General features: G+C 40.6%; 1 protein-coding gene across 1 annotated transcript in view; it reads right to left on the bottom strand.

Moving 5' to 3' along the window:
* Positions 1 to 4,036: 4,036 nt before the first annotated feature.
* Positions 4,037 to 27,888, bottom strand: part of LOC104959869 (uncharacterized) — a 36,623-nt gene continuing 12,771 nt past the window's right edge. The window contains exons 17-33 of the mRNA XM_010787784.1: positions 26,436 to 26,693; positions 25,616 to 25,876; positions 25,258 to 25,515; positions 24,307 to 24,567; positions 23,275 to 23,541; positions 22,436 to 22,699; positions 21,881 to 22,138; positions 21,526 to 21,789; positions 20,937 to 21,197; positions 11,375 to 11,635; positions 9,929 to 10,198; positions 9,207 to 9,467; positions 8,348 to 8,608; positions 7,583 to 7,840; positions 6,690 to 6,959; positions 6,003 to 6,266; positions 4,037 to 4,314 (exon numbers count right to left, since the gene is read on the bottom strand). Of these exons, the coding sequence (XP_010786086.1) occupies positions 4,037 to 4,314; positions 6,003 to 6,266; positions 6,690 to 6,959; positions 7,583 to 7,840; positions 8,348 to 8,608; positions 9,207 to 9,467; positions 9,929 to 10,198; positions 11,375 to 11,635; positions 20,937 to 21,197; positions 21,526 to 21,789; positions 21,881 to 22,138; positions 22,436 to 22,699; positions 23,275 to 23,541; positions 24,307 to 24,567; positions 25,258 to 25,515; positions 25,616 to 25,876; positions 26,436 to 26,693 (4,475 nt within the window). The remainder of the gene's footprint in view (positions 4,315 to 6,002; positions 6,267 to 6,689; positions 6,960 to 7,582; positions 7,841 to 8,347; positions 8,609 to 9,206; positions 9,468 to 9,928; positions 10,199 to 11,374; positions 11,636 to 20,936; positions 21,198 to 21,525; positions 21,790 to 21,880; positions 22,139 to 22,435; positions 22,700 to 23,274; positions 23,542 to 24,306; positions 24,568 to 25,257; positions 25,516 to 25,615; positions 25,877 to 26,435; positions 26,694 to 27,888) is intronic.

The raw sequence follows: 27,888 nt of genomic DNA, 5'->3' as shown, positions 1-27,888 counted from the left end.
CTAATTATAAATGGAAGTTATATATTAATGTAATGGCAGCGAAAATGTACTGCGCAGTAGTTCCTGTGATCTCTCCTTGCCATCCTGACATTAAAGCGGCACAAGTCACTTACGTTGTCTCCGCTTCTGTCCGTGTCTGCCGTTAGTCATCTCAACGTACCTTTATTTCACACTAACACAGTAAAGTTCGAGCCGACACACACACACACACACACACCAACACACACACACACCCCCACACACACACACACACATTTATCGCGTAAGATCACACACACACTCTCTCTCTCTCTCTCTCTTCTCTCTCTCTGTCTCTCTCTCTCTCTGCTCTCCTCTCTCTCTCCGAGAGTCTGACTCTCCGGAGTCCCTCGAAAGTGTAGATATAATTGCTTTAGTAGTTTAGGTCTTATTACATTACATTAAAGTTTCATAAATATGTATAAAAGAGTGATTTCCTATAATTTTGTATGTATAGTTTGTATATTATAGTATATTTTCATGGTTTATGATTAAGTTTCGAAAACTTTTTGAGTAGGAAGTATCCGTCGAGTTCTTTCCCAAAGGAAGAGATCACGTTAAATCAGCCTCGAGGTAAAGGTAAACCCCGTGCATCAGAGTGTGTCAGCAACTCCGAAGGTAGAAATACTCAGGCCTATGGTCAACAGACTTCTCTTTAAGAATCGGTAGACTGTTGAGGTCTTAGTAGAGACTTGTCCCTGCTAGTGGTTCAGATGATTTCTCTGTAGGGACTAGCTATAATTATAGAAGCTTGTCTGCTTGCATAGGAAATCTTAATGGACAACTTTTTAAGACTGACACACTTAGGTGGACTGGTCCAGTCGATCACTACCGAGAGACCGTGCATCGAGACTCGAGTTCGTCAAGGTTTCAAACCGAAAGAGTTAATGTTTCAGGAAAATAAGAGTGTCTTGTCTCCCTTGGTCTTTTCTAAACTTATTAACTACTTGGTTTGACTGACCTGAACTCCGACGTCTCGATTGACCGCTCTCGTTAGTGTGACTTGGGACCAGCACCTAAGTGTGCGTCTAGTTTAAGTTTCTTACAGTCCTCGCGCAAGCTTCTTAATTTCGCTAGTCCTACACGAGATATTTAACACCTAGCCGACAAGTCTCTCTAGAACCTCAACCAGTCCTACCCTTCTTAAGAAGAAAGTCTGTGATTCCGTGAGGCTGAGTTGAATTTCTACTTCTGATGTGGCTGAACACCATATGGTCTGATGCTGTTCTACTGTTCCTACGAGCGCTGTACGTGTCTCCTTTTGGAAGATTGATCGATACTTCCACTTCGAAAAGTTCAGAAAACTTTCATATAATTAATAATAAATTATACAAAGCATATTTTAGTGTCTCTGGACATGTAACTGTGAATATTATATGGAATATCACCCTCTTTTATAGTCATTATTTAGGTAGCTTTGAACTTTAATGTATGGTAATATATCAGCCTAACACTACTAAAAGATATATATCTACTTTCGAGTCGGACTCGAGTAGTCAGACTTCTTTCGGAGAGAGGAGAGGGTAGAGGACGAGAGAGACAGAGAGAGAGAGAGAGAGGGAGAGCAGAGAGAGAGAGAGAGAGTGTCTCGTGGTGATTACCGCGATAAATCGTGTCGTGTGTGTGTGTGGGGGTTTCGTGTGTGTGGTTGTGCGTGTCGTGTGTGGTCGTGTGTGTGTCGGCCGAACTACTGTGTCCGTGTCGAAAATAAAGGTACGTTGAGAGACTAGACCAGACCACACGAACGGAGACAACGTAAGTGACTTGTGCCCTTTAATGTCAGCGATGGCAGAGACCAGATCACAGAACTAACTCCAGTCACATTTCGTGCCAATTACATAACTGTAAAACTGCCATCTTTAATAAAAATGGTGTACGTCACCTTAAATAACGATGTATAAGTGTGTCTAATAAGTGTCCTTCGTCGTTATTCGGCAGTTTATTATTAGTCTGTCCCCTCGAGGCGTGCGGACGGACGGCGATCCCACCACGACGTCGCTGCCAGTCGTGGGGGAAAGGAAGCGCGGGTACGCGCCTGACGTCCAAAGACCCTCGAAAAAAGCAATGTGGAATTTATTGGCTACATATTACACAGATTATTCACAGCGGAAGCAGCAATAACCGTCAAATAATAATTCAGACAGGGGAGCTCCGCACCGCCTGCCTGCCGCTAGGGGGTGCTGCAGCGCCCTCAGCTCCCCCTTCCCGCGCCCATGCAGCGGACCTGCAGGTTTCTGGGAGTTTTTTCCAGATATTTGGAGCATAATAACTGAACGCTGCTTCTCCATGTTTAGTTCTGACTCTGGGGACAGAAAGCTGACCAGTCCCTGAAGACCTGAGAGATCTGGATGGTTCATCATTTAGCAGAAGATCAGAAATTTATTTTGGGCCTAAACCATTCAGTGCTTTTTAAACCAGCAGCAGTATTTCGAAATCAATTATTTGACACACAGGAAGCCAGTGTAAAGACTTCAGAACAGGAGTGATGTGATCCACTTTCTTAGTGTTAGTGAGGACTCGGGCAGTGGAAGATCTTGGAGTGGTTGTTATGATATAAAATGATCTCCAAAATGCATTTAATATCATAATCGATGAAGTTCTCAGTCATTCAAAACTCTTTAATGTAACAACGACTTTAAGCCACACATCTTTGTCTCTTCTTGCCAGTGCCCTGCACTCCTGCAAACGTCTCCTTGGCGGTGGACTGTGAGGACAACACTCTGACGACGTCCTGGACAGAGAGCTCAGGAGCGGACTCGTACATCGCCACGGTGCAGGACAGTTACGGTCAGACCACCAGCTGCCAGGCCATGAACGAGGGCTCCTGCAATGTGACCGGGCTCGGCTGCGGTCAGATCTTCCATGTGTCTGTTGTCTCATCTGATGGGTACTGCAACAGCCCGTCCACTCCTATGGAGGACACGCCTTCAGGTAGGATGGAGACAGACGTGTACCGTACGTTTTGAAGAACATAAACAGATTTTAAAGCATACAGAGGGAAAAGATGAGACTTAAAATTACAGTTACAGTTGAGCTTCTTTTGAACCTCTATGGTTTATAACATTAATTATATAATATGATTGTGTAACCACACACTTAAAAAGAAAAACTAATAATTTTAGCTCATACAAAGATTGAATTTTGCTATATCTACAACATGTAAATACAATGGTGTATTTGAAGCTGCTCCAAACGACTATTACATTTGATTTTGAATTAGAATTATTTCAGTGCAATTTTAACTTTAACTAACAAGAATACATATTATATTGCTCTTAGTATTAAAGCTTTAGACCACATTAAAGGTATGGTATCTAAGAATGGAGAAACCAGCTCGAGTGAGCTAGAATTTGAAAGTACACAACCGAAAAAAATCTGCCTCTTCCTTCAGACTTCCTTATGCTGCGTTCACACCATAGACCAGGGGTCGGCAACATTTTTGATATGAAGTGCCATTTTAAAAAAAAATTGTTATCAGCGTGCCAACGATCGGTGGGTTGAGGAGCTTGACGCTCGTCAACTATCGGCAGGAGGGCGGGTGAGCCTCGCTGCAGGGAAGCAGTGTGTGGACCTGTCAGNAAAAGAAAAGTCTTCAGCCTGGATTTAAAAGTAGTAAGAGTTTTAGCGGACCTGCAGGTTTCTGGGAGTTTGTTCCAGATATTTGGAGCATAATAACTGAACGCTCAGTTATTATGCTCCAAATATCTGGAACAAACTCCCAGAAACCTGCAGGTCCGCTAAAACTCTTACTACTTTTAAATCCAGGCTGAAGACTTTTCTTTTTGCCGCTGATTTTAATTTAACTATTCACATCTTAAACTGCACTGTAACTTTTATTCATGTATTTTTTCTATTAATGTTTATTTTATTATCTTTTCTTTTTAATGACTGATTTTAAAAATGCCATTTTCTTAATGTCTTTCATTTTTGTAAAGCACTTTGAATCGCCTTGTGTTGAAAGGTGCTATATAAATAAACTTGCCTTGCCTTACTTTAAGAAGTATCCATAAGTTAGCAGTTATAGCTTAAACATACCACTCTTGATTGTCACGCTGTCGCTCAGTTTGCTCAGGCAGTCCTGGTCCTCTGCCAGCACAGTCGCTGTGTAATACTCTCCACAGCTCAGACCCGTCAGATCACACTGGTTTTCGAAGGAGCTGCACTTGTCGACATGTCCATCGGTACTCACGGCACTCACTCTGTAAACCTGTCCTCCCCTGCTGTAGTTCCACGACATGGAGGCCACGTTGTTGCTGCAGCTCAGTCTGGATTTCAGGTTCTGAGGAATGCATGGCTCTGACGGGGAAAGGCCAATATAGAAATGTAGCATTTTAATTGTTTATTTTACACCTGATGACTGCATTTTTTTCTTCTTTAAAAAGGTCCCCTATTTTTACAATTTTTTTTTCAATATATTATAGGTCTCAGTTATATACAAAACATGTCTCTGAAGTGTTTGGCTCCAAATACCAAACAGATCACCCATTGCAGCATCCCATAATCCCCTCTGTTTCAGCCCTGTTACAAAAAGGGCTAATTCTCTGGTTGCGTTCCGATAATCCAAAAATCAGCTCCTAAATTCTAACCCTATCTCCTATTCCTTGACCTCTGAGTGAAACGTCACGGGGTTAAGGGATAGTCGATAGGAGAATTCAAAAGGACTTAGGAGAAGAGACTGCGGTACTTTAGAGAATCCGACTGCACTTTCACTATCAGACGTGTTTATGATGCGCCAGCGGACGTCATTGTGTGCATCTGCTGCTGTGGGGAAACTATGGAAACTACAGTTTTCTATAGCGGACTACAACATGGATGTTTAATAAGAACGAGGGACTCATCTAGAGACTCTGCACCGTGCTCTGATGCTGTTGTTTTATGCTTTATGAACGTGGACAACAGAGAAACATATTCTTCATGACCAAAGTTGGAATTGAAATAAAAAAGGAAAGTGAAATTTATGCTCATCACCCTCTCCCTCCGGTCCACATTAATACAAATGATCCCAATACGTATGATTGTATGAAAATATCTTAAAATAAATACAAATGTATTTATTATAAACGTTAGTCCTTAACATCTATCACTGTGTACATCACCATTCAAAGTTGAACAACCCCCACACAGCTCAGTAAAGACTGTGAAATGTTGACTTTATTTGATCATTTCAGTAAAAACTAAACGTTCATATTTCTCTTTTTGATTATAATACTGATGAACATTCAAAACAAAGCACTTTGGCAAGTTACCACATACGTTTTAAAATGCTTAATAAGCACCGTAACTTTCATGATATAACTTCTCCGTCATAATCGTTTGTTTCCGTGAACGGCCGACTGTTGTGTGACGGCAAATGCTGCGGCTGCAAGGCATTGTGGGGCAGCATTTTCTCCTCTCCTTTCGGTAAGGGAGGTCCAGTGGTTCCTAAGCTAAAGGAGGTTATAAAGGAAGTTTGAAACCTCCTTTCCTTTCATTTAGAGAATTGGAACGACACTTATCATGGCTGCCACTGACGTACTTCCGGGTCATTTCACTTGGTTAGGAAGGTTCCTAAGCTAAATGGACTATTGGAACGCAACCTACGTCTGTTACTTTAGATGAAAATAAGGAGCCACTCCCCATGCCCCTCTGCGAAATGTTTGGTTAAAAAGAACACAATGGTGCTCTATGAGGAGATTCAGGTGATACGGTGGGCGGGGGTTACCTAAGTTGGTTATTGGCTAATGGTTACACAAGCCAAAAAAACATTATGACATCACAAAGTGGACCAAATCTGATCAGGATTTTATATAAATGGATCAGGACAAAAAGAGAGGGAATCTTTTTTCCTGAAACTTTCAGAATCAATTTACACAGAGGGGACAAATATGTATGTAAAAAAACATGAACATTTTGATTTTGCATAATATGTGACCTTAAATTCCACTTTCTTTAACCGCTTTCTGTAAATAGTAGTGTATGCATGATATGACATGTTCAGTTTATACCTGTCCTGACGATCTTCCTTTCGCTCTGGGTGCTGTTGCATGTTCGTCCCTCAGCTACGACGAGCAAAATAAACATTTCTCCACACGGAAGATCGGTGATGTTACAGCTGTGGTTTTGCGTGGTGCAGCAGTAGGTGGTGCCATCGTTCATCTGTTCCAGCGTAGCCGTGTATGTTACCGCACCAGGAATGGCCATCCAGTCGATGCCGAATGTGCCAGTGTTGCAATCCACTGACGTGTTAATGTCCAAAGGAGGACAGGGAGCTGGGGAAGGAGTAACACTGTGAGATACAACAACAACTACAGTGCTACATTAGATTAGGATAATGATGCTACAGATAGTATCCTTCACTGAAAATATCAAACTTTAGTGGGGGTTTCTCAGATAAGTAGCTAATATCTTCTTAGTTTACTTTCTACCAATAAATCCTCTATGTATAGACTATGTATCCATTTTCAAACAGTTGTGGTGACTATTGCCAGTCAACATCACATAGGGATTGCTTACTCTGATTAACTAGTTGCGCTCTCCAATGAAGACAAAGTTATGGCTTGAAATACCATTTATATTACAACCAAAAACAGTGTGTGTATGGCACCACGCTCAAAAACTGTTTGTTCAATCACTTAAATTAATTTCAGCCTTTACAGCACAGTATGACTGTGTTCAAACTTTCTTTTCTCTACCTGTCTCAGTTATGACAGCATTGCTTTGTGCACTGGGGCACTGCTGGTCGCGGGCCTCGAGGGTGAAGGTGAGGTTTTTGCTGCACATCAGCGACGGCAACGAACACATTCCCTTTGACGTCGAGTTACACTCAAAAGTCTCTTCGTAGCCCTGGCTGTCGGTAGCGATGATGACGTACGCCTCAGCCCCAGCAGACTCCTCAAACATCACCCAGGCAGAGTTTGCCAGGCAGTCGATCTCCACTTCAGACAGGTGAGGCGCACAGGGGACTGCAGGGAACCAGGAACAGGTGGCGATTAGGTTTATTCAAAATGACTGTTTTCACGGTGTCAAAAAAGAAGACACATAAATAAGATCTATCAAGAGTAAATTATTATATCCCAAAAAGAAAGAACAGTGTGGAGGAAATTCTAATTCCCTTAAGAGAAACGGACAAAGTATGACTTTTGCTATATTTAATAAAGTAATAAAGAAAGTCTATATACAATTTAAATCGATCTCAAATGCAGGAACAGAGCAACTTCATCCTCAAAGGATAACATGGCTTTGCACCCAGAACACAGCTTACAGTCACACTATATAGTAGAGAAAATAGCCAACTGGTCCCACCCATCAATTATTTTAGGCATTATCTAAATATCACAACCATTAAACCATAAAACCCCCCAGTCCTTTAACCATTTGCAAATCCACCTTTTGCCCTTCCTGAAATGTAAATCCTAAACTTATGTCTCTGTTAAACATATATAGGGATACAAATACAATTTAAAAGAGTAAAAGGCAAGCAGAGTATGAGACATAACCTATAGATATTATTTAAATGATTATATGAACATTTGACAAGACAGTGTGTACCTCTTTATTGAAGTAAAACTAAAATATTGATCCTTGCCTGTCTTGATCATCTTTGTGGGGCTGTCTCTGCCCACACATCCGTCCCTGGAGGGTGTGATGGTGACGTTGTAGTCCGTCCCACACTGCAGCGTGGTGAGATCACAGCCGATTGACCCGCTGCAGTTTTGCCGTTGACCTGCAGCATCAACTGCCGTCACCGTGTACACAACCCCTGACATGTTGTTGTTCCAGGTTACAGATACAACGCCGGTGGAACAGTTTACAGCGGGGAGGAAGTTCAGGAGAGGACACGGAGCTGAGATGAAGAAGAGGAGGAGATGAGGTGAGGATAGAAGAAGACAGTAAAACTCAAATGTCCTGCACCATTACATATATATAATGGACAGAATATTTTCTAAAATGAAAATAACAGCCAAATACCAAACATGTAAAATCAGACTATTTGTATTCAAATAGACAAAGTTTTGTATGTAATTCAAACTGGTTGTACCATCTATCAAACTATTCTGGCAGCACAGATAATTTTTTGATAAAACCACTACGATGCCAAATAAGGACAATCCCACATAAAGTTGTCTTTAGGAAGGAATGTCTGTGAAACATGAAGAAGACGCCATGTGAATAAGCTCATCTTGATAACACGTTGATTCAAACATGTTGTCACCAAATATGATTTTATAATACCTACCTGTATGAATCACTTTAACATCACTCTTGGCTCCTTTGAATAACTGTATGCTCTCATTGAATGAAGTTTTTGAGTTTTTTTGTTCTTAAAGAGCTGATATATTGGTTTACGCACCTGTAAGGACCTGCTGTGTGGGGCTATGGGAACTGTTGCAAGCCTCATCTTGAGCCACCACTGTCAGGTTGTAGGTCAGATCGCAGAGCATGTTGGGCACTACGCAGTGATGCTTAACCGTCTGGCAGGTGCTGACGTGTCCTATGCTGCTGACCACGGAGGCGCGGAACTGAGAAACGTCACCCGTCGACTGCCAGGTAACATTTAAGACGCCGGACAGACAGTCCAGGTCGTTCTGTACGTTCTGTGGCACACAGGGAGCTGAACAGAACGGGGACAGTGGTTAGAGACGAGCCAGACCCTCACGTGTTGCGAGCTGCTTGAGCGAACTTATTCAAATAATCTCCCAATAACAAAACCAATGAACTATGACAAAACATAATGAAATAGAGCTGGAATCGAAATAAAAATATCTAAAATGAACTATTACTAACAGTTGATATAAATAATCTTTAGTGCATATGCACATTTTGAACCAAACTTTAAAGCTTTGCTACATATTTTTGAAACACGTTTGAAACATTTTGTCCAACTCATTTACACGTCCGTAAATAACAATAATATTAGCGGATTATTCTGTTCTTCATGAAAAGTTGAAAATAATACTATAATACTTAAACAATAATGAAAATGTACAGGAATGTAGTAAATGGATTTAGTCTAAATGCAATTGTTGTACTTTCTGGTTATAACATCAAACTACTCTGGCAGCACAGATCTTTTTTTGATAAAACCACTAGGAGATAACGACATTTAGGAAGGAATGTATGTGAAACATGAAGAAGAAGACATGTGAATGAACTCATCTTGATTCACACATGTTGTTAAAAGTCACCAAATATGACTTTATAATACCTACCCGTATGAATCACTTTAACATCACTCTTGGCTCCAATGCATTTTTCGTCAACACCAGCAACATAAACGTGGTACTGCTGTCCACAGGGCAGACCAGAGATCTGGCAGCTGGTGCTGCTGGTGTTACAGGACCAGCTGCGGCCCTGTTGGTCTTCGGCCACGGCTGTGTAGGACACAGAGCCCTCTGAGGCCTGCCACCACACCGAGATGTTGTTCGATTCACAGGAAGAGTTCACTTTCACATTGGTTGGAGGGCAGGGAGCTGGAGAAGGGAAAGAAGAATGGCGAGTTAGTTAGTTTAAATGCATTTTGCATGCGATAAAAGAGTAAATCTGTATTAAAGAATAGATTTTAAATATATCTTAAAGAGATAGATACTGATTTTTCTCTGCTCATGTCCAAACAGTAAGAGGATCAAAGCAATTGGTAAATAGTTTAAAAATAGTATTTAAGTAGAATAATATTTTATAAAATGATGCCTGAAATAATTAGACAAACAGTTGTGAAAATTATAGAAAATTATTTTTAAAAACAGCTAACAAAGTTGGTAAAAGTCATTCAAAAAGGTTGAAATATTTTTGATGAATTAAATATTTTTGTGGGTACAAATAATAGGATGGTTGGTTCAAAGAAGTCAATATACCGTTTAAAAACTAATCTAGTTGAAAAAATAAGATGAAAGTAGCTGGCAGCCAAACTCATACTCAAAGCATAAGAAGTCACCTGTGATGATTTGCAGCCAGTCCTGGGCCGGACTGGGGCAGTTCTGTCCCTGACCGCTGACTCTCAACCTGTAAGACCGTCCGCAGGTCAGAGAGCTGATGTTGCAGGAGGAGCCGTTGGTGGAGCAGGTCAGAGGGGCCACCGCGTTAAAGGCAAGGATAGAGGCCGAGGCGTTGTAGTAGAGGATGCCGCTGCCTGGCGTCCACGACATCACAGCGGTGTTGGTGTCACAGTCCAGGGTCGCCTGCAGACCGCTGTGGGGACAAGGACCTGGACAGAGAGGGACATTTAAATACACAATTGCTGTGTATGGTATAAACTAAGAATGAGTTTTGAGGGAATTATTAACACGCCTGACACTTGCTCTAAATAAAATACATCTCTTTAAAAGACTAAACACTTAAATACTGCTTTATGATTATTATTATTATCACTGGCTGTTTTCTCTTAGTTAGACTTTTCAACTACTGTAACAAAATCTGTCATAACTCAATATATATGTTTACTTTCACTACTGTTATCTGGCTGCTATTTCACTACTTCTACATGCTACACTTATTTTATACATTTTATAAAACAGTTACCATACTTATGGGTGTCCACCTGGATGGGTACTTTTGTACATTTTATTTGTGTAATTTCTATCTCAAATATGTTATGCATGCCTCTTATTTAATATTTCGCTATTTTGGCTCTTTACTTTTTCCGTAACAATGGAAATGTCCCCTCTGTTGGGTTAGGGTTTGGGGGGCTGAACGAATAAAGGTTTGCTGATATTGATCCTGGTTTAGAGGCACCTAGTGGCGACCATAGGAAACAGTGGAAAATGTGTTTTTCAGCACAATGATACAGAGGTTGCTTATTAGCCCAATAATTTATGTCAGCAAGTCTCCAAAAAGTTAACTCGTCAGGTAAAGTGGTATCACACGCAACATAAACAGTAATAGTCATGAATCCTTAGACTGTCATTTGTGTGTTCTTATTCCTGACAAATTACTATTGATAGAGCTTATCAATGTCAGCTATAGCTGATCATTAGACTGCTTCATAAGACTGCATAAATGTAATCCTTAATCCAATAAATTATTATTATTATTATTTTTCTGCTAAATTCATTGAATTGTTCAGCACCCTGTATTGCACATTTTCATGGAAGTTTCCTGTCCAAGAAATGTAATTTTCACAAATCCTTGTATCCTGTAGCTTACAGTTAGTAGCTCATGTTGGCAAGGAATCTGTGGAAATGTGTGTGTCCTGATAAAGCCAAGGCTGATCAGCAAAAATTCATAAGATCTGTCTCTCTCATAAGTTCTGGTTATGTTGTAAATATTCATGACTGCATTTGTTAATTAACTTTCATTACCTTTCAGGCATTGTGTTACTTTGCAGAGACACATGCAGCATCTCAGTCACCGTTTATCAGCTGATTTGCTTTTGTTTCATTACCTGTGGAGGCGTTGACGGACTCGCTGAGCAAACTGACGCAGGACTCATGGCGAGCCACCACTGAGATGGAGTAGTCCTGCCCGCACACCAGGTTAGGGAAATCACAGTTGGTGTCCGTGCTGTTACATTCAGCTTTGTGGCCGAGGTTTCCCCAAGCATAGACGGTGTAAGATGTGGCCCCTTGAGCTGAGTCCCACATCACCACAGTGATCCCAGTCCCACAGTCCACCTGTGCAAAAACGTGGGTGGGAATGCAAGGAGCTGGAGGGGGGNNNNAACGTTCCGCGGTGCAAAAATAAGTGCGATTAAAATGCGTTAATTTTTTTAACGCGTTAATTTTTGTGTAATTAATTAATCTTAATTAACGCGTTAAAGTCCCGGCCCTAATTTTAATACAAAGTAGGGATGCACCGAATATTCGGCCACCGAAAATGGTTAAAAAGCCCCTTTCGGCTTTCGGCCGAAAGGGGCTTTTTAACCATTTTCGGCCGATCATTTTCGGGCTACGTTGATCATGCTCCGCATATTTGTCCGGGTGTTTTGATTTCAAGTGGTGGAGTAATCCCGAAGTGGTGAAAGTCTTTGCAGTTAAACCCCCTCGAGAAATGTCAGCTGAACACGTTTTACAAATTGCAATCCGAGCCTCTTTCTCTGATATTTTGAAATATCTCCAAGCGCCAGACATGTTGGCTGTGACCCAGCCGCGAGCATGGTCGCGCGCCGTGCTTGTCGCCGCGTTTTGATTACGTCATCACAACAACATGTTAGGTTACCAAACTTATAGGTGCATTTGTTGTTGTTGAAGGCCTGGCTGTTACAGTCTTTATTTACACTATTTTGGTGTAGGCCTACTGGCCTATATGTTTATGCAGTTTTAAAGCACCTTGGCTTTGTTCTGAATGCACTTTGTTTTAGTTATCCTACAGTGAAAATAAAATGCACTTGACTTGGAATTAATGTACTGTATGCATTCAAAAGTGCTGAATAAATGTTTTATGGACCCATAATAGTGATTATTATTTAAGTTAAGTTTAGCCATAATCATGTATTTTTCCATAATCAGGTAGCTGAACAACATTGGTAAAAAATATATACATTATATATATATATATATTTCTATTAATCATTTTCGGCCTTTCGGCATTCGGTTTTCTGCCAACTGTTTCCTATTTTCGGTATCGGTTTCGGCCAAGAATTTCCCATTCGGTGCACCCCTACTATCATTAGCTAGAACTAGCTAAATCTGATCGATATGGAAATAAACGCGAGTGAAGTCTAATCTGACGGGAGAGAGAGATCANTTCCCCACCCATCCTGATGAAAGGCAATTGATCAGATGTTAATATCCAAATATTCGGTGCATCCCTACTTTGTATTAAAATACAATCTTCATTTTGATTATTTGGATATTAACATCTGATCAATTGCCTTTCATCAGGATGGGTGGGGAAAATGGATGCATGGGCAAATAAATGCACTTTATCCTAACATCTACATTTACAATGAGCCTCCTTACCACTGTAAGGGGCAGTAGTGATACTAATTGCTTTAGTTTTGGAGCTGCTCACTGAAACTCCACAAAAAAGGATTCAATAGCCTCCTACGCACACAACCCACTGTCACAACAATCCCACTCTAAGTTCATAGATGGTTACAATCTCAGCCTGCAAACAGATAAAATAGTACCAAGCATTACTGCAGGAAGGCAATAGCAAGGACATTTCAAATTAAATGGTAAACTAATCTTTTTTGAAGGACATTTTTTTTTAGGAAACTTAACTCAATGCTTTAAGAATTTAAGACCTTTAGATATACCACTGAATCAGAAATATTGTTATCATGGTCAGATCTCAATGGCAGGATTTTCAGATGGACTGCTGAACAATCCGTCAAGGAAAGCAGGGCTGCTTTATGAGCTCTTTTTTGTATTCCTAGCCAAGGGAGATTGTTCTCTGTTGTTGGCAGTCTTGCCTGAGAAAGCAGGACGAGGAGTAGCTGTCTTCCTATGGATATGGTCACAGAAAGCATCTGGCCGAAGTCCAATCACAATAAAGCCAGGAAACCCATCCGATAGCATTGCATCATATTCATATTGGAAAAATACCATTGTATTGTTCTCTATGATATACCTTCAGATCACATGTAAATACCCACATAACTAGGGATGCATGGATTCCAATATCAACCAATATTGACTCGGATAGATGGTTTGGCCGACAATGAAAATGATTTGTTTATAAACGGCGTACATACAGTACTTGAGATTTCATCTGTGATTAACCTTTCATAAGCGTGCTGCAATAAAACTGTTTACATTTGAGTTGTTTTTTAACTAAAGCCTTAGAATCAAAAGTGATCCCTGTCTCTTCCCCACAGTGAGGCAAAAAGTGTATTAACTCTAAGCATTCTCAAAAAGCCAGACCGTCCCTTCTCACAAGTGTTACTCTCAATCAATATCCAACTTTACCTTTTGACACATGTAATATACCTTTTCAAAGACATCTGTCACTTGAGACTATTTTAAACAGAGCAGTTTAAAGAAAGATGACAGAAAAAGTTCCATCATCACCACTGTAGGGGCCATAAGCCCAAACCCTGCCAAACATGGGCCCCTGCTGAGATACAAATGGCAGAGCGGTGTCCCACATGCTCCGCTCCACTAACAGCTTGTGTGTTTACCTGAACGTGGCCTTGAGGATCTGTCCAGACGTGCTCTCTTTGGAGTGGTTGTTGTATCCGTAGAAAAGGTCTCCGAACACAGTCTGGTTAGCGGGGATGTCCACTGCCTCGGCGCAGTCTATTCCCTCGGTGCAGGCCTCCGACAGCGGCAGACATGACCTCCCATCTGGACCACGCTTGTAGTCCTCGATGCACCTAAAGGAAAAGTGGTTTGAGTTTTAATTGGATCATACATTTACTTCTGTACATTTGCAGGAGAGGACAAAGCTGCTCATGCTATGACTCCGGTTTGCAGAGATGGCAAAGGTGTACACATCATTTACTCAAGTAGAAGTATAGATACTTGTGTTTAAAAACACTCTGGTAAAAGTAGAAGTACTGACACAACCTCTTTACTCAAGTAAAAGTAAAGAAGTACGGGCTTCAAAATGTACTAAGTAAAAAGTACCCATACTGTAACTACCAACTGTTTTAAAGATTAACTGACTTCACTCTATATTAATAGAGCAATAATGTAATTGTTAGCTAATGAATGTTTCAATGCTGAACGACGGCAACATGACAACGTTTTAATTGGTCCCTCTTCTTTAGAGAAGACCAGGAAATGATGGATACACGGATTGTGTTCAAATCAATAGGCACGCAATGAATCCAAATGATAATGATCACAGCACCAAACACAGATTAAAACTAAAGTAACCAGCCTGTTTTGAAAATGTAAGAAGTAAAAGTACAGGTACTTTAAAATTAAAAAGTTGACAGAAAAACAAGTAGTGGAGTAAAGTACTGATACCAGAAAAATGCACTTAAGCACAGTAACAAAGTATTTGTACTCCACTACTTCCCACCTCTGCCGGTTTGTACCAAGGTCTTTGGTTTGGTTTGGTAATGTTACGTTAGCTCAGCAGATCATTAGAGGTTATCAGTCTGATATGGAAACATTGTCAAACTAATAAGCTTGTTATTACTATAAATGGCCAATTACGCCCCTTTCTACAGTCATGATTACAATTCAATACCACTTATATTATATCTTAGTACATTTGGGCTGAATGGATTTATTTTAGAAAACTAATCAATTCTTATGTAGAAAGGTACAAAAAAAATAAGAAAATCCTGCGGGAGCTCAACAAGAAGCAGCTGCATTTTCATTTCATAATATTCAGGTAGAGAAAAGGGAACATTTTTGATAATGCTTGGCTCCAACCATTACAAGCTTGATTTAGAGGAAATAATTACATGCAATTTTAATCACAAACAATTTGATAAATTACTACTTTAAATTGTCAAGTTTCGTCAAAGCCGTAGCATTAAAGTTGGGCTACAGTGTTTTTTTGACCAAGTGTATGTTTAAGAATAAAAAGGAACCTTGCACGACCTCAACAACAAATGGCTTTATTAATACATTTTTTAATTTTTGTTTTTTTTGTAATAACGCTTGCCTCTAACATATAACTTTTTTTGTTTAACTTGTAGACACATTTAAATGACAAACGCAATATCAATTACAATGATTGAATGTTTTAATGTATTGCCTTCAAAGCCTTAGCATTATCCTAATGTAATGAACATGGATAATGAGATTATACTGTACTGCAACACCCAAGTGGTACGGTGAGGCGCTTTTAGTTGCTACTACTGTATGAACACATTTACAAGTAGACTGTTGGCAGTCATGAATATTGATTAAAAGTTTTGCAATTTAATATTTTTGAAGTTATATTCTGCAGCATTTCCACTGTGTTGAAAACATGAACGTTTCAGTCAACAGTGTAGAATAAGCCAAATCAATTCTAGTAAAGTGGCACAAAATCCCCCATCTGAAAAAGGAGAGACACACTGAGAAGCGTCTTAAGCTCTTTCATATTCATGATGTTTTGACATATCGGTGTACAATATACTGTAGAGAACTGGGGAAGGGGGGGTTAAAGAGAGAAATATAATATTTCAGGGATTTCAACTGAGAGAAGCTCTTCTGGATGCCAAATGACTCAAAAATAATGCCAGTCTCCAGTAGGACTGGTCGAGGATTAGCCACATCTGCACAGTGGAGAGTGACAACAAAATGCTGTTGTTAGGAATACAATATAACAGCAGTGTGTATGTATACTGTGCCTGCAACATCATGTGTAATGTAAAGATGACAACAGAAACAACAGCTTGTAGTGTTCAACTACAACTCAGCTGCTTCCAGGATCTGGTGCTACTTTGTCACATCTCTTTAGAACTCAAATAAACTAGAACTAGAAGGCCTCCACAGCTAAAGTTAAATATGTTGTTTATAATACAACTTTAGCTTGTTAGAGCAGAAAATATGAAGAACTCTAACTTTGGACCACCTGTAGAGTTAATATGTACACGCCATGCAGGTATTTTTTTGTTATTCTGGCAGATTAGAACTCTGATGTTTTTTCAAAATCATGAAATCCATATGAGATTAATGATCAAATGATCTCAGGTGCAATATCATTAGTGGTGAGGAAGATGTTATTCATTCTATACGTGTCCACACAGTCTTGAAAGGAGGTCTCATTAGTGTATTAAGTGAAACCCCTGAGGGGCTTTAGCATGGCTGTGAACTGGCTTTAGATTAAATGATGCAGGTCTCCATATAACGCATCATAACATGAGCTGATGCCATGTTTCCACTGCACCCTACCATCTGCTCGTCTCCCTTTTGACAACCATACATTTTCTATATTCGGTGTTCCATTGCAGATCGTACCCCCTTATTGTGGTATGATGCACTTGTAGCAATGCAATATGTAACTGCGGTGACATCATCTTAAACAGGACCCTCTATGAAGCATTTAATCTGCAACAAAACAGAGGAATGTCTGCACTTTGTCCATTGTACACACAAGTGTTTGAGGCTTCCAAATGTAGTTAATACAAACATGTGATTGCTGTAAACCATAGCTTGGCTTTTTGAAAAAGGCAGGTTTGTGCAGGTTCTGTGTTGTGCTAGCAACAGTTCTCTCCATCCAGTCAGTCGTCTTTATTGACTTAAAGGTCGCTTATAATGCACAATCCACTTTTTCATGTATTTTATACATAAACATATGTCCCCTCTGTGTAAAGAGATTCTGGACGTTTCAGGAAAAAATATTTGCTCACTTGTTGTCTTGATCCATAAAAACCTGTCTGAAAATGAGCTGATCAGATTTTGGCTACTTTATGATGTCATAACAATGTTTTGGCTTGTGTAACTATTAGCCAATAACCAACCAAGGTAAACCCCCCCTTCTTTATCACCTGAATCTCTTCCTAGACTTCCTTTAACCAAATATCTCTCAGAGGGGCGTGGGGTGTCTCACCTTATTTGCATCTAAAGTAACATACAGAGAATCAGCACTTTTGAAACAGGGCTGAAACAGAGGGGTTTATGGGATGCTACAATGATATGTTGGTATTTCGAGCCAAACACTTCAGAGACATGTTTTGTATATATGTGAGACCTATAATATATTGATGAAAAACAGTATAATAGGGGACCTTTAACTCTACCTTCTGGTATCGGCTCGGCTCTGTTTCAACCTTAGACCAAGGGTTACTAAAAAGTACCAGGTTTTTTCCACAATCTTTGTCAATGGAAAACCCAAAAAGAGTGTGTCCAGTAGAGTACAATGGTATCAAATCATGCAGTAGAATTGTGGATAGTATAACCTTATATCTGTAGTAATGGGCCTATTTTAAATGAAGGCATTGTGACATGTGACACCTCCATTAAAATGTAACAGCAATGAGAGGAAAGAAAAATAACTATGTCTGCATTTTACACATACTTTTGTATGTAACGATCCAGCAACATTCAGTATTTTAGAGCTTCTGCTCCAAAACATTTCGAGTATTGAATGTTCCAATCAGGATTTTATTCTTGTCATGGCCTCTAAAGTACTCAGAAGCTGATGTTTGTTTCTCGTTTATTTTTATTGATGTGTCTGATGTCTGCTGATGAAGAGATGCATCATTCAAGGCAGCTGAAATTCCTGTAAAATCAGCTCCTGGATGTTTTTTTCTACATCGTAGTTGCCATGGTCACAATGTCTAATAGTTGGACCATTATAAACAGCAAAAAAAAGCTGTTGGCTTTCTGGGTGGCAAACACATGCCACGAGCACCTTAGATGTCAGCAATCACAGTTACATTGGTACTGTAGCTGCAGCTTACTGGATTGGACAGTCTCCAGGAGGCTGTATGACAGGATGATCACTTGTGTAGATGTCTTTGGTTTATTTACTTCATTGAGACAATTCTAAAATAAAAGTTCCAACCTGATGTAAGTCATATCAATTTGTAGGATGCCTACAGTAAATAGACTCATACAAATGAATCACTAACAGATATGATGGTTATCATTATGGGTGATTTTAGGCAGGACTGAAACTCCCTCATCACCCCTACTTGCCTCCATGCCTGTCAGTTTAACCAAAAAGACCATCTACAACAAATAAATTGCTCACTTACTCTACCAACTCCACCAAGGGTTCTTTCTAACAAATAGTGTGTTTGCTGTCCTCAAAGCAGTGTAACACTGATGCATTTTTTATTTTGTTTCGACAAGCAAGATTCAGCCGGACTTTACGCTAGCTAAACACATTTATTTCTGAAAAATTTAGCAAGAACATGGAGAATGTACTTATTATATATATTAAGATCTCTGTATTGAATTGCTGTTGGACATGAGCAGGAGGGAATATACAGTAGATAAAGCACCAGATGATGGTCTTTTATAGACATTTTGTAAGGGTCACTTGGTTTACTGGCTGGAGGTACGATTGAAAAGCCTCAGTTTTATGCGGCTGTGTTTAAAATAAATTGAGAATGTTATCATTGATCTTCTTGATCTGTTGAACTTATAATGAAGTATACATCGTATAGAATCTATATTAAATGTCATTAAAGATGGCAAGGGAAAGGAAGTGACTTTGAAAGAGAGTACAAAGGGCACCTACAGGGCACCGGGGCTCACAGAAAGAAGAGAACATATTTGCGTGGCTGGAAATGAGCGAGCCAAGCCCTGAAGGCTTTCACTCTCTCTGCTGACAGGCGGGCTGTAAAGGGCACTGAATTCAGGCGTAGGCCCAGGAAGAGTACAGTCTGGGCTGGGGACAACATGCTCTTTTCTGTGTTTATTACGAAACCCAGGTCGAACAGGTGTTTTACGAGGACATTCGTCTGCGTAATAGCCTCCATCTCCGACTGTGCGAGAAGGAGCCAATCGTCCAGATAAGTTGCCAGGCGAATACCCTGTTGTCTTAACGGGGCTATCGCGGCTTCCGTACAAACACTCGTGGGCTGAGAGACAGACCGAAGAGAAGTACTCGTAACAGCCACCCTGAAAGGCGAACCTCAGATATTTCCTGTGTTGATAATATACAGGACTGTCTCAGAAAATTAGAATATTGTGATAAAGTTCTTTATTTTCTGTAATGCAATTAAAAAAACAAAAATGTCATACATTCTGGATTCATTACAAATCAACTGAAATATTGCAAGCCTTTTATTATTTTAATATTGCTGATTATGGCATACAGCTTAAGAAAACTCAAAAATCCTATCTCAAAAAATTAGAATAGTTCCTCAGACCAAGTAAAAAAAAAAGATTTATAACAGCAAAACACAATCAAACATTTGAAAATGTCCATAAATGCACTCAGTACTTGGTTGGGAATCCTTTTGCACGGATTACTGCATCNAAGGAACTTCTCAGATATACGTTCAAAAACATTATAAAACTATAGACGGAGACACTATGTAAAATAGGGAGAAAATTACCCAAGGTCATATGCAATGTCATTAGAAACACTTAAATAACACTATTCCATCACTGATGCTGGATTAACGTTGCTCGATAGCCACAGAAAACTGACATTNTTTTTACACCCCGTACATTTACCTTAAAGTTACTTTCCAGATTAAGTATCAATAATACGAAGAGTTTATGAATAAGACGCTATTTGCTTTGTAAGATTGCAACTGCAATCTTACAAAGCAAATAGCGTCTTATTCATAAACTCTTCGTATTATTGATACTTAATCTGGAAAGTAACTTTAAGGTAAATGTACGGGGTGTAAAAAATCCGACTACCCTTGCCTCTTAAAGTGTAATCAACATACTACCAATATAACATTTTTAAGGATTACACCAGAAAGCTTGTATGCCTTTGTATCACTTGGTTACTTAATAGAATAGGGTATCAACAATAGTTGAAGGAACTTCTCAGATATACGTTCAAAAACATTATAAAACTATAGACGGAGACACTATGTAAAATTGGGTAATTTTCTCCCTATTTTACATAGTGTCTCCGTCTATAGTTTTATAATGTTTTTGAACGTATATCTGAGAAGTTCCTTCAACTATTGTTATACCCTATTCTATTAAGTAACCAAGTGATACAAACATACAAGCTTTCTGGTGTAATCCTTAAACAATTGTTATATTGGTAGTATTTGGTATTACACTTTAGAGGCAAAGGTAGTCATTTTTTACACCCCTACATTTACCTTAAAGTTACTTTCCAGATTAATATACAAATAATACGAAGAGTTTATTGAATAAGACGCTATTTGCTTTGTAAGATTGCAACTTTTGAAAGAGTTTGATATGTATTTATTATTGATTATTCAACCAATGTTGAGTTCTTAGTGTTGCGGGGAAGACATTTTTTTTTAAATCACACTAGTTGCATCACATTGTGTACCAACCAAGCCTAAAAAGCATTAAGATACAGTAGTACCTGTAAGAGTTTTTAAGTACACTGGCATACCTATATTTGTATTGTTACTGCTCTTGATTACATAGTGATGTTTTAGTCCTGGAGACCATGAATTTCCAATAGCGTGGACTGTGTGTTATCCTTTGCTAAGCTTTAACTACCTGTGTTGAGCCTTTTTGCAACAGCTGGGTCGCTGCTGCATGTGTTTGTGTAGCCGACCACATTGATGACGTAGCTCTCCCCGCAGCTCAGCTGGTCGAAGGTGCAGTTGGAGCTGCTGGAGTTGCAGGTGGAGGTCATCCCTCTGCTGTCCACTGCCGACACCGTCTGGCTCTGGTCTGGCCCGGAGTTTTCCCAGGTCACCACCGCCATGTCAGTGCTGCACTGCAGATCCACCAACACCCCATCTGGTTTACATGGGGCTGAGGGTGAAGAGGTAAAGGAGTTAGAGTCAAATAATACATATATTTTATTTAAATAGCACCTTTTGTGCACATGTTGCAGCTCAACCGGGTTTCTATTATAAATCTATAAACTATAAAACTTTTTGGTTATAGGCATTAAGCTGTATTTAAAATATGCTTTTTTCAGATGGTGTTTGTTGAGGGCAGAGACTTAAATGACAGAGTTTCTTATTTGTGATCATATTTGCAATATGTGATGTATTATGTTAGAATGCAGAAGTTAAGGTTAAGAAAAGTTAAGGAGTAGTGAGTTTTATGTAGATTGAGACTTAGGCTCTTTTGCTACCTGATTGCATTATGTAGTCGGAGCCCCTGATGGTGCCACAGTTAACTGATGGTGTTGTGACGACAATGCTGTAGGTGACGCCACAGTTTAGGTTCTGGATGCTGCAGTTGGTGCTGGTGGAGTCGCAGGTTACACGGGTATCGTCACTGCCGATGGCGATCGCTGTGTAAGAACCGACATCGCTAACTCTCGCCCTCCACTGCACTGCGAAGGAGTTGGCGGTGCAGTCCAGGTCTGCTTTCACACTGTCAGGCAGACACTTAGCTGTGGGAAGTAAAAGGGGAGAGGGGGAGAATCATTGGTTTTGAGCTACATAACATTCAGAGCAACCTGGAAATATGCAGGTATCATTTACCAGAGTCAAAGGTTAGAGATTCTCCCAGACTGCTGTTGCACGTCTCACTGAAAGCAAACACAACTGCTATGTACTGGAGTCCACAATCCAGCTTCACTGAGCAGGTTGTTGTGTTGGATGAACAGGAAGTTACATGGCCTTGGGGACCGGTCACTGTAGCGCTGTAGGAGATAGCATGGATACTTGGTGCCCAGGACAGCGTTACAGAGCTGGTGCCACAGTAGGCTCTGGCAGTCAGGTTGGTGGGAGGACACGGAGCTGGCAGGAAAGAGAAGGTAAGGTACTTTTATTTATATAGCACATCTTCAAAGTACTTTACATCAACATTAACACTTAATAAGAAGAACAAGAACAACTCAGCGTTGGTGAAGACTGCAGGTTTTCGGGAAGTTTGTTCCATTTTTGGGGTGCATAAAAACCAGAAATACCAACATATCACCCTGTGTTCTTAACAGAAATAGGATTAAAAAAACGACATTCACAGATATACAACCAGCTTTTAGATCTGCATTGTTGTAAGTCAGCATTCAAGACATGTCTTTACGTTATACTAACCTGTTTCAGTTTGAATAGGCTCGGTGAAGATGCTGGTGCACTCATCATCAGTGGCAGCGACCTTTAGGGTGTACAGCTCGCCACACTTTAGCCCAGCGAGCACATGGGATGTCATGGATGTGGTGAAGTTGGCAGTGGCCCCGTCATCCTCCTGAGAGTGGAGTAAGTACTCAACACCACTTTCTGGACTTGGGTCCCAGCCCACTCTGATGTCACTGTTCCTGCAGGTGGACAATCCCATCAGTCCGGTGGGTGGGCAGATGACTGAGAACAAGAGATAAAACTGTAAATTAAGTGATTCCTTTACGTATTTCTGCAGATCAGCAACAATATGACAACAGTTCAAACAATACATAGAATAATAATTAAGATGTTCTTGTACGTAATAAACATGTAACGATATAACCAATTTCTCATATTAACACATTGATCAAATTAATATTTTGTTCATATTAACATATTGACAAAGTCTGTGTTGAAGTGGAATTTTGGGAATTAAATTCATGTTATTTTCTACTAGGTAAGAATACACTTTTTTATCCAAACAATTACTAAACTATAAATAAAGCCAAAAAGGGCAATTGCTGTTTATTATATACAGCTTTGAAAACAGTATTTAAAAACACAAATAAATTGACATTTTAGGAAAGCCTGGCTCTGTCCAAATCTCATTAAAAAGCTCCTTGTATCCAAATAACAGCTCTCGAAGAAATTAATAATCTCCTTTAATATCCTTCTGTCTCTAGTCTTCATTTCACCCATGCACTCTTCTCATAGTAAGTAATCCAAAAGAACACTATCTAAGTATTCGTTAAATATCCATGTATACATTCTCTGACCTGACTGGAAAGTAAAAGGCAGACTGGGCTCGCTCATGCAGCCACTCTCAATGGTAACCACGGTGACAACGGCCGTCTCGCCGCAGTAGAGGTCCATGAGGGAGCAGTTTGTCCCGTTGGAGGTGCAGGTGTTGTTGTGCCCACCCACAGTAGAGGGTACCGCTGTGGCCACGTACAGGTCTGCTTGTAGGGCAGCTGTCCAGGTCACAAAGCCCACGTTACCGACACACTGCAGGAACACCTGAACACTGGTGGGGGGGCAGGGGCCTTAAAGGAGGAGGAGAAAGAGAGAGGAGGGTTAGGTTGAGTGGACACAAGGCAACAACAATGTTAAATAATGAATCTAATACAAGAACTAAGATACCTGTGGCATGTTGCAAACAACCTGAACTTTTATTAGGAACACTTATAGTAACACATAATGTTACACAGTATTACACATATTCATTTATTGGTTTAAAAATAATTTAAGTATTTCCATCCCAATTACTAAAAGTTCTCATTATGCAGAATGGCCCATTTCATAATATTATAAAATTAGGTTGTAATTATTGTGCACATCACTTAAAATGTGCACCTGAAATATGTGCAGCTAATTTTAATCACATCAATATACTGCTGTTGGGAATTTCCTCCCAGGATTAACTAAGTCTTCTTTTCATCTACACTGTATCATCATTTATTTGTCTACTGTTTTGCTTAGCTAAAATAACTTAAGGTAAAGTAGTTTAGTATAAAATACAATATTCGCTTCTGAAATGTAGGTAAGTAAAAGTTAAAAAATTAAAATGAAGATACTAAAGAAAAGAAAAATTGTACTTTGTTAATTACTTGGTAAATATACTTTCCACCACTGACATCTGGTGGTATCTGGAGGAACTGCATCAACATTCAGTATGCCTCATTAACCATGAACAACCAATGAAGCACACGTTTAATATTTGTATTTTACTACTTTGCATTCTAATTTAATAGAATGACATAGGACTGACTTGATGCCCATTTGTGTCAAACTTCATGTGTCCAGCTCACCTGCAAGGTAAGTGTGTGGGTAGCTGTACATGCCCTGGCAGTCATCAGAGAAGGGGGTCACAGTGATCAGGTAGATCTGGGCGCAGTGCATGTTGGGAATGAGACAACTAGTGCTGTTAGTGTTGCATTCTTTGGCATCGCCATCTCTTCCCATTGCCTTCACATTGTAGTGAACCGCACCCGGGCTGAGCTGCCAGCTCACCGCCGCCGTGTTGTTGTCACACACCAGCGAGGAACTGACATTCATGGGAGCACAGGGGGCTGATGGGAAAACAAAATAGGAAACATAATTAAATGAAAGCAAATTGCTTACACCTACTTGTATTTTTTAGTAAGGTGTCTCTCTATTCAACAATTGTCATCTTGTAGACTGTTGACACATTATATATTATATACTTTTTAACATTGTCCTTCACCCGCTCTATTTCCCGTAACTGTGTCATCACTTCCTACTTATAAATGTACACCATGATATGAAGATATTTTTAACCGACTCAGCCTCATGGCATGGATTTCCCTTTGGATGTTTACCAAATTCAGCCTGCTTATAATGACTTTTTTCTATTTTAAAGCTAATCATTTTTTTTTTTTTTTATTGTTATTATAATTATTGAAACACTAATGTGTTATTCACTTTAAAGTTGCAGCTGGTAAAGGAGGGGCTAATCTTAATTACCTTATACACTGGCGTTTAGGTAAACCTATAATAATAATAATAATAATAATAATCATAATTGATTAGGATTAATTTATGTTTTGTATTTTTAGGCTGAATCTATAAAGTAATTCATAACTTAATTGTGGAGTGGAGTTAGAAGTAGAATATTTGTTTCCAAAATGTAATCGAGTAGATGTAGAATAACATTTATATTATCACATAAAGTACAGGTACCCGAACATTTTATTTATATTTATTATTTAGATCCCATCATGTCCTTTTCGCTCTCCTACCTGTCTGTATTTGAGTTCCCCCTGGCACGCTGCTGTTGCAGTGGTCGGCCACAGCGATCACGTTCACGTCGTACATGCGTCCGCAGAGCAGCGATGTCAGGGAGCAGTCGGTCTGCGTGGTGCTGCACGACACCATGTGGTCTCCAGAAGACACTTCAGCGTGGAAACTCTTTCTTCCCAAAGTCTCGTCCCAGCTCAGGAAGACGATGCCAGTAACACAAGAGTATGTGTACTCCACGTTTGCAGGGGTACAGGGCGCTGGGTAAGAGGGGAGTGCAGTCAGTTCCTGAACACTTCATACTTGAATGACCTCCTGAACACTTTATCCAGCCCACCACTAAAAAAAGAACTCAACTACCTGTGACAATCTGAAAAGAAGGACTGGGTTCGCTCGCACACTGGACTCCTTGAGCGACGGCCTGGACGGTGTAGGTTTGTCCACACTGCAGCAGCTCCAGGACACAGCTGCTGTTGGTGGAGCTGCAGGACGTCCTCTGTCCCTGGGTGGAGGTGGCGTTGACTGTGACGCTCATGGCATCCTCGTCTTTAACCCAGGTGACCGTAGCATTGTTGGAGTAACAGTCCAGGGAGTAGTCAATTTTCTCTGGAGCACAGGGGGCTGGGCAGGGGATTGTCATATGTCATTCATTTGTCTTTTGAGAGGAAGCTTTTGTTGAGATACAGTCTAGAAAACTAATCTCATCAACAAACAGGTGCAGTCTTTAAGGGTTATTTCAGAAGATCTCTGAGAGTAGCAGGTGGGTGGTTTTTTTACTTCATTTTAGCAATCGTCATTCACATAAAAGTTATTATAATGCTTATAATTGTTATATTACTAAACTTAATTTATATTTAATTTTTCAAAACAAAGTTTGAAACACAGCAATCGAGCAATGATTACCACTTTTAAACTGTCTAAATGTTGTATACATTTTACCAAACAGAGGTGTATATAAGAAAAACCAAAAAATGAAATAAGGCAAAATTAAAAGTAAAAATAATCAATTAATAAAAAATGTAAGAAATACCTTTGAATATAAATATAATTTTAAGAAGTGACTTAATAGAAAATAAACCCTAAAATTGGATCGTCAATAAACTCAAAATGATCAGCAGCAGCTTCCAGGTAAATGAAACTGCTCCTCCTCATCATCACTCCTAATTGTGTGTATGTTTACCTGTTGTTACGTTGGTTTTGGCGTGTATGGAGCTGTTGCACTTCCCGTCCCCTGCCAGCACGGTCACAGTGTAGTCCCCCCCACACTGCACCTGGGTCAGCTCACAGGAAGAGCTGCTGGCCTCACAGGAGTCTGTGTGTCCGTTGGCTTCAGCAAGGACAGTGTATTTATCTGCTCCGGAACTGTCAGACCAGGTCACATCCACCACGCCCGAGCTGCAATGCAGAAGGGCTGCCACATCTGTGGGGTCACAGGGAGCTGGAAGAGGGGGGGGGAGATGTAAGCTGTATGTATAGCATGAGCAGAAAACTGAGGTTACCTACTGTAACCCCAGCTTCTATGAGTAAATGGCGCAGCCCTCTAAGGCTATCGCTATTGGGTAATCCCCCTGCGCCCCCGCGCCGCACTGAAACACTTGTAGTCCACGCCCACCCGCAAGGTGGGCCCCACCCTCGGGCCTCCTTCCGGTATAAATAGGAAGGAGGCCCGGCAATCTGCTCCCATACAAAATAACTTTTCTTCAGTTATTCGTAGAGCCAGTGGGGCCCAGCGCTTAGAGGGCTGCGCCATTTACTCATAGAAGCTGGACTTACAGTAGGTAACTTCAGTTCTATTTCGTATACGGCTTAGCCCTTTAAGGCTATAGGTATTGGGTTAAGGGCGAAGCATGATATAGTCTGCACCCCACTGGGTCCGCCCGGCACTAGAAGCACAGACATACCTGCTCAATAACACCCCCCTGCCTGTTGTGCCATGCGTAATGGCGCATCACCGTCCCTGGAACATAGCAAAACATGCCTATCTTCCCGACGGGGTGAAGGCTGGGAACAATACATACCGGCCGCTGTGAAAAGTAGAGACGAAGATCATACTTTGCCCAGTGACAAAAAGAGGGGGAACAGCAGCTATCTGCGTGCAGACAGGCAGGAGAGCGCACGGCTGGATCCCTGACGTCACTCACTCTGACAAGACACTCCGTACAAAATGTGTAAGAGGAAAAAAAGGAAACATCCCTCTCATAAGAGGGAAAAAGGGCCGCTCTCCGCGTGCCGAGAGGCAGGAGAGAGGCGCACAGCTGGATCCCTGACGTCACTCACTCTGACAAGACAGGGTGTGTCAGAGAGGAATGGGAGACATCCCTCCAAATAAAAATGAATAAATGAACAGGGGGAAGACCAAGATGCAGCAGTGCAAATGTCTTCCACTTACATTCCTCCGTGCAAAGCCATGGAGGAGGACATTCCTCTGGTGGAGTGCGCATTGATGTTCTCCGGGGGATCCACCCCAGAGGAGACATGCCTGTGACACAGCCTCACACAGCCAGTGTGACAGCCGTTGTGCAGACAGAGGCTGCCCGATCGAGCGCTCTCTATAATGCACAAACAGGCGCTGAGAATGGAGCAAGGCAGCCGTGCGCGCCACTAGCAGGACAGCGCGCGCACAGGACAGAGGA

Source organism: Notothenia coriiceps, unplaced genomic scaffold, assembly GCF_000735185.1.
Source record: "Notothenia coriiceps isolate Sejong01 unplaced genomic scaffold, NC01 NC01_scaffold00031180, whole genome shotgun sequence".
Classification (NCBI taxonomy): domain Eukaryota; kingdom Metazoa; phylum Chordata; class Actinopteri; order Perciformes; family Nototheniidae; genus Notothenia; species Notothenia coriiceps.
Note: the sequence above shows the minus strand (reverse complement) of the source record. Positions and strands in the feature narration are given on the sequence as shown.